This window comes from Galeopterus variegatus, unplaced genomic scaffold (assembly GCF_000696425.1).
Source record: "Galeopterus variegatus unplaced genomic scaffold, G_variegatus-3.0.2 Scaffold662, whole genome shotgun sequence".
NCBI lineage: Eukaryota > Metazoa > Chordata > Mammalia > Dermoptera > Cynocephalidae > Galeopterus > Galeopterus variegatus.
Window position 1 is genome coordinate 1 of NW_007726773.1, and position 7,757 is coordinate 7,757.

Sequence of the window (7,757 nt, forward strand, 5' to 3'; positions counted from 1 at the left end):
TTTTTTGTTTTTTGTTTTTTGTTTTTTGTTTTTTTTGAGAATGTAAAGGCGGAACACAGCAGTGACAAAGAACTGCCTTTTGGTGCCAAGTGACCATGGTCAATCGAAGTCCTTGGGCTGCCTCCCCAGAAACACATCAGTTCTGGTGGTGGGGAGGGTCGGGGAGGGTCCGGGAGGAGACACGAGGGAGGGCGGCTGTGTGGGCAGGCTGACAACCCATGTCTGTCTCTCTGTCACTCTCAGCCCAGGGCCACCACATAGGGCCACAGGAGTTGGACAAAGCTAACCTGCTCCTTCTGATGGAGCAGCCTGCTTTGTCCCTTTCCCTTACCCCAAGGACTTTGTTCCCACCCAACCACAAGTCCCTCTGTGTTTTTTTGGTTCCCAAAGCAGGAAGACTTCCAGTCAGGAGGGCCATGGCCCCAGGAAAGGTACAAAGAACAGCTCAGGAGCAGCAGTGCCACCCGTTCACAGAAAGCAGAGGAGAGACCCTGTCAGCCCTTCACCCAAGAACACCACAGCCAGAACATAGAGCCCTTCTTTAGGTCAATAAGCTGGAGACCAGAAACTATTCTTCTTTTCTCTCCAGTCTACGTTCACAGAAAGCAGAGGAGAGACCCTGTCAGCCCTTCACCCAAGAACACCACAGCCAGAACATGGAGCCCTTCTTTAGGTCAATAAGCTGGAGACCAGAAACTATTCTTCTTTTCTCTCCAGTCTAGTCATAAAATCAGCCATTGATAGAGGGGGTGCCCTATTCTGTTTTTTTGAGGGGCGGAGGGTTGTTTGTTTGTTAGCTATTTTTTTGATGGGCGGAGGGTTGTTTGTTTGTTAGCTATTTGTTAGCTATTTATTTCAAATAAGAATGTTCACCTTGGAATTAAAAGTGGGATCCAAAAAACCTCTTCGTAGGAAAATCAGTGAGCCTCTCATTTCCTGTGTGGTGCAGAAGGGGTTACGCAGATCTCCATCCACGAGACTGTGGTGGTATGTTAGCCCTGACGTAAAGTTTCACCCCTTTACCCCTCTTCACTAAATAAGTGTATGCACATAATTAGTAAGCAAATTTGGCAAAGCATATAGAACGTGACTAATAACACTTTCCTTTATTTGTTCATTTATTCATTCAGCAGGTATTACTGAGTGCCTGTTACGGGAGCAACATGGTGCTAGGTGCAGGTACTGGTGGTGAACTGTGTAAATGTGACGCTGCCACCACCAGACAAACAGCCTGGAGCCAAGGCTCCCCCTCTCAGCGGGGGCCAGAATGATAGAGCCCATACATGAGTAGGCAAAATGAGAGAAAAATCAGACCTTGCAGCATATCTTTTGTTTTCCCAAATTTAGTAGAGACATGGGTCCAGAGAACTATGCTGTATGGTAAGAAACACAACAGGACATGTGCCTGAGAGTCAAGCAACCACAGGCAGTGGTGGGGACAGAGGCAGAAATGGACATCCACTCAAAGAGGGGGGCCTCAGCTCAGCCTCGGTATTTCCACATGGGAAAGCCAGCCCAGCAGTGGCTCCTACTCCTAAGAGAAGCCAGACCCCTCTATTGTTTGTGAATCTTTCCAATTCTAAATATCTCCACTAATTTTTAAAAAAACACTCTTGAAACTGAATAAAATACATCTGATGGGGACAGTCATCTTGTGAAGCTAATCTAGAGATCAGTGAGCTACAATCAGCTACATAAAGATGCTTTTCTTGCTGTGACCACAGAAATTAACCTGCAACTGGTCAGAAATGACAATCAAAATGAGTCAAGATCTGAATCACAGGTCAGAGCCAGGATGTTTGCCTCAGATGCTGGCTATTAAGTTGCCGTGACTATTTATTTCTGTAGGCTTTTCTTACAAATTTCTAGGGGAGTTAAAGGGAGCGTGTCTAGGATGCAGTTTCTTTTCTGATCTTTGACACAAGAATGCAGCTAACTGGACCCTTTTTACAAGGCCTGATGAGAAAGTGGGAAGAAAAGCCTCATCCCCTGAATGACAGCTTGCATTGATAAATGCTCTCTGGGCTGTCCAGGGGCCCAGCTGATTTTGATCTCTTAAGCACCTCAAAAATCTGAAAGGGAGCCCTGAAGTGAAAGCCTTTGATGGAGTGGCCGGTGTCTAGGTGTCTACATGTGCTCCTTACCCTTCCCAAGGTAGGGTTAGTCAGACCTGCTGTCAGAGGAAACCAGATGTGGACAGCCATTAAAGCAGTAAAAACAGATTTTATTCAAGACTATTGCAATAGGAGAATAGGGCTCTCAGTATGGAACTGGGCTCAATTCTGAATACAGCAAGGGTGAGGGGGAATTTATAGCCAAGCAATAGAGTGGGGAGAAGAGGATAGAAAATTAGCTAAGAGTAGACATCAAGATGTCATCAGGGTGGATGGAAAATTAACTAAGAAGAAATATGAGGGGTAAAAGGGAATTCTGGCTAAGCTGATGTATCACAGGAGTCCCAGATCTGAAGGCGCACTCACATAGTGTTCGCCTGTTTCAAAGAAATGCACCCAATATTGCAATAGGTAGAAACTTCAGTTTATTAGACTTACAGGAGGTGCTGATGGCTGCCAGTCAGCTAGAAATGCGCACCGCCACAGGGTACATACAACAGTTATATAGTGAACAGATCAAAGTAGAGGTGTAAGTCATTTGCATGCCTATGTGCCCCTCACCCAACTCAGAGCTCACAACAGATCTGGCTGAGTAGATAAGTTAACTTATCTGTTACCTTCCTGGCTCCAGAGTAGTTAGTATGAGTGTTCTAACTGCATTTACATGCTAATTAATTTACTCCTGTTTCCTACTGTCTTACATTTATCTTAGAGGAGACATGCCTTTCCTTGGGTAAACTACCTTGGCCAGGGGTAGTTTCCCAGGGGGGAGGGAGAGCTCTGGCACGCACAGAGAGGGTGGATAGGTCTATGTCCTGCATTTAGCTTACAACCAACCTACCAGATTCTTGCAGAAAACAGGTCAGGATAAGCAGACATCACCTGGGGACGGTGGAGGATGAGGGGGCGGAGTTGGTTCTTGCTAAACTGACTTAGTAGGGTTCTTGCTAAAACTGGATTTTACAAGGAATAAGCAGACATCACCTGGGGACGGTGGAGGATGAGGGGGTGGAGTTGGTTCTTGCTAAACTGACTTAGTAGGGTTCTTGCTAAAACTGGATTTTACAAGGAAGTGCACAGACAGGCTTGGGAGAAGGCTCAGGAGCCTGACTAAATTTTGGTCAAGCAAAGGATCTTTGTCGCCACTTTTCATTTACGTTTATTTATACATTTATTCTTTGCAATTATATATAAATTTATGTACTTATATAATGTCTTTTCATATTTCATAAATTTAATGTTATTACATTTTCTACAAATCATTTTAATGGCCGAGTTTGATGGGGAAGCCATCAGGAGCCAGTGGGTGTTAGAGTGAACAGCATTAGTAGGTGGTGTGTTTAGGTTTTAAGTCAAATAAAGCTGGAGGGGCTTCCTTTAAAATGCAAGAGGCTTCTGTAGACAGAGAGATAGGTCTTACAGCTTTCTGTAGGTCACTCTTTGCCCCCAAGGCACTTTCTTCTACCATCATCTCATATATTATTTACACTCACCTCCTCCAAAATACATCTGAGGCAGCCTACATGAAAAGACACGTACAGACCACAGAGCCATAAAATGACCGATAAAAGAGCAAGTCAACTGCAGGCAAAGCTCCCCATCTCTGCTATTTCTTAACTGTCTGGCAAATGGCCACTAGAATCCTCTTGCTCCAGAGTTGCTCTAATCATAATACTTTCCTGGTCACCACTGTTAAGCAAAAATTATAGGAAGCCATTGTTTTGGACTGAGTTCCTGCATTAGGCCCCAATAGATGAGACCAAACCAGGATGGAGTCACTCACGCTAAATGCCACATAATCAAACCGAAACTTTAAGGAAGCAGATAGATCCCAAAACAGACCAGTCTTTCCTGAAAACTGGAGATTCCAGTCTACCTGAATCAGCATAATAAGGAAGTCCCCTCTGCTTTAACACTTACAGAAAAGTAACCTGAAGTAACCTGATGTCAACCAGTTTTTTCTGTTGTTCTGTTTTCTTGTTTCCACTTGCAAAACCCACCGCTCTGCCCCTGCCCAGTGCCAGCTCTCATTCTAGTTTGTAGACCGCAGGCTGCCCAAATTCATGAATCGCATATAAAAGCCAGTTTGATCTATAAATAAATTGTTTGTAATTCTGTCTTTTGACACCACCAAAATGCTTCATAATGGATTTTAAAGCTCTCCACTGCTAGGTCCCCCTTACTTTTACGGTCCTCCACCTCAGTTCTCTGCGGGACCAGTTTTCCCTGCCCCTGGCAGGTCTTCCACCCCCACTCCCAACCTCCTGAACCGTCAAGCTTCCTGCAAGGCCTCTCCCTATTCCGTACTAACTCTTGCAGTCAACTCCTTTCCACATTTATGTTTTGTAAAGCTGCCTATCACAGAGTGGGTTCTCTGGAAATAGATTTTAAGATGCAAACTGCTGAGATGCAACGTGTTGAGATGCAAAATGTTTCTAAGAATCAACCCCTGAGAAAGAAGGGGGAGGAAGCAGGGCTGGGCAGAGGGACATGACACTTATGGGACAGGCTCAGCAAGCCTTGGCCAGCCTGCTGGAGAGCTCTGGGGTGAATATTGCCTCTCAGAGGTGTTCTGCCTGTGGTTGGCTGGGCTTTTCTACCTGCTCCTTGCTTAAGGGCATGACTACTGGGAGGAGCCTCTGCAGCAGAGGCAGATCTGGAAGGAGCTGGAAGCCTGAGGCTGTCTGTCCACTGCACTCCCCACAGCTGGGCAGCAAGTCCCTTTTTGAAAAGGGGTCTGGCAGTGCACCTCTGTGCCCACCATACTGCCCGGGCTAAGCCTATCAGAACCCAATAACCCAAGGGCTCCAGCAACCCTGCGAGTGGATGAATATGCCATTTGCCCACTGTGTTTGTCCTTGCCCATCACACCGCTCATCTGGGCATCATGCTGCATAAGCCAACAGTGACCCTGGTGGTCCCATCTGGCTGGTTTCCTACAGAGCCTCCCAATCAGGGAGCCAGAAAAAGGTAGACCAAGATATTTATCTCTTAGACTGGGTGCCTCCACAATGAGCAGCCTCTTCAACTTATCCTACTGTGCAGAATAAATATCATTTGAAAGCTTTGGGATGCACTGCTTTAGAGCATCCTCATCTAGGTCCTTCATTCAGTCACTGGCCTTATGTTTACTGGACATCTGTTATGCACCAGGCTCCAGACTGACCATTGGAGGTACAGTGGGGAACAGGTCATGTAAGGTCACTGTCATTGAGACCTTTACTGCCTAGTGGAAAAGAAAGACTGAGCAAGAAAACCCAAAAATAGATACATAATTAGACACATTGGTAAGGGCTGCAGAAGACAATAACAGGGTGGGGCGGTGGACAGGAGGAATGCGAAGAGAGAAGGTCAGAGGGACAGGCAGGCCATGGAAGGCACTTTCCAGCCCCCCTTGTCCACTTCATATTGAGCCACAATTTCAAAGGCTTTGTCTTCAGGTGTGGTCTCCCCAACTAGCTCATTGAAGGAAAGCCTCTGTTCCCTCCTTTTATGCCTTTTCATGGGCCATGATGTACTGATCTGCAAACTTACAGGGCCCTCCAAAGACTATTGAATAAAATGAGTGAACAAAAATGGATTTAAATCACTATGCCATTGGCTACCACTGACTAGTGAGATTTTATTCCTTTCTTGGTTACCAGGATGATGAAGTGACTTTGCCTGCTATTGAAGGGGTTCATCTGCTTAACACTTCCCCAGCATGTCTGCTGAAAATAATGGGTCATCAGGAGCATCACCTCCTCACCCTCCCACAACTTCCCAATGCTCCACACAGACCTTACCTTCAGAGGGAGAAGATACTGAAGCAGAACTGGATGAGGAGACTCTGCAGGATAAATCTCTACCTCCTGAAGAGGAAGAGTATCTGAAGGAGGAAGAGTATCCAGAGGAAGAAGAGTATCTGGATGAGGAAGAGTATCCAGAGCAGGAAGAGTATCCAGAGGAGGAAGAGTATCTGGAGGAAGGAGAGTATCTGGGGGAAAAAGAATACCTATATGAAAAATTTCTGGAAGAGGGTGAGTATCTGGAGGAGGGAGAGTATCTAGAGGAGAAAAAGTATCTGGAAAGGAAGAAGAGTATCCAAGGGAGGAAGAGTATCCAGAGGAAGAAGAGTATCTGGATGAGGAAGAGTATCCAGAGCAGGAAGAGTATCCAGAGGAAGAAGAGTATCTGGATGAGGAAGAGTATCCAGAGCAGGAAGAGTATCCAGAGGAGGAAGAGTATCTGGAGGAAGGAGAGTATCTGGGGGAAAAAGAATACCTATATGAAAAATTTCTGGAAGAGGGTGAGTATCTGGAGGAGGGAGAGTATCTAGAGGAGAAAAAGTATCTGGAAGAGAAAAAGTGTCTAGAAGAGGGTGGGTATCTGGATGAGGACCTCCCAAAGGATGGTAGCTCTAGTTCACCACAATGCCCACGAAAGAGAGAACAAACCTGAGATGTAGCCAAAGCTCAAATAACACACCCTATCCATGCTGACAGGTAGGAAGACCCATTACTGACCAAGTTCAACTCACAACAGCAATAGCCGTGCCCCAAAGCACTGTGCCAACAGAGCAGAGAGGGAGACATTGTGAATATAAAGCACCTGGTTTTGTTTTGGCAGCTGGCAGTGCGAGGATCCAAATCCTTGACCTTGGTGTTATAACATTGCGCTCTGACAAACTGAGCTAACCAGCCAGCCAGGTATACACACACACATATATAAAGCATATATGTGTATATATATATATATATATATATGGATCAGACTTTATATAATGTTTGTAATCTGCTTCTTAAGGTACACTTACTTATATATCTATACATTACATAAAAATATTATGTACTTATATAATACCATTTCACATTTCATAAATTTAATTTCATAAGTTTTCTACAGCAGCCTCTTTGTGCTGTTTGCTAGCAGTGACTAGTGTGCATTCACTCATAGGCCCATGTGGTAGCTTCCCTTGATGTTACGATTGCATAGCTGTATCCAACTAAGTACAAAAATTTTAAAATCCAGATCATCTGCATCAACTTAACTTTAACCTAGAAGTAGAACTAAACTTCTTTTCTGGATCCAATTCTGCTACCAACTGTAAGCATCCCAAGCAGCTTGAATTTTTAAATCCCTAAAAATCTGATCACACACAACTTACATTCTAAAAGCTGTGTGTTCTCAGCAGCCATATAGGCATTTACCTTTACGTCCCTCTCTGTCAAATCAGATGTTTCACCCTGGTTCCCACTACCCTCATGGAAGTTTAGTTGTTGCACTGGAGAGGTAATTCTTCTATCGCTGGGAAACTCTCTTTTCTGTGTGCTTCTACCATTAAGCTGCCTCTTGGAATCCTAATATCCCTGCTGTTCAAGTACCAAGTGTAATTTTAATACTGAAAAATAGCATTCAGGGCTTTTCTCTTGCACAGTATGAATCAAGCATTCTTAACATGTCTCCTCTATGTGCTGGATCTTTGTAAATATAGTACCCACTAGAGTAGGACAAATATAATGCTGTCAAGCAAGGAGCTGTATATAAAGCAAAAGCTTTGAAAATAAATGCCCTACCTGCAAAAATTGAAGAGGTACTGAAAAAAATGCAGGAGAATGTTAAAACACCCTTAAAGGCACATGGAAGAATGTCTTGGTCTATGAA

General features: G+C 44.6%; 1 protein-coding gene across 1 annotated transcript in view; it reads left to right on the top strand.

Moving 5' to 3' along the window:
- Positions 1–5,817: 5,817 nt before the first annotated feature.
- Positions 5,818–7,757, top strand: part of ERICH6B (glutamate-rich 6B) — a 49,672-nt gene continuing 47,732 nt past the window's right edge. The window contains 2 exon segments of the mRNA XM_008571132.1: positions 5,818–6,183; positions 6,186–6,474. Of these exon segments, the coding sequence (XP_008569354.1) occupies positions 5,818–6,183; positions 6,186–6,474 (655 nt within the window).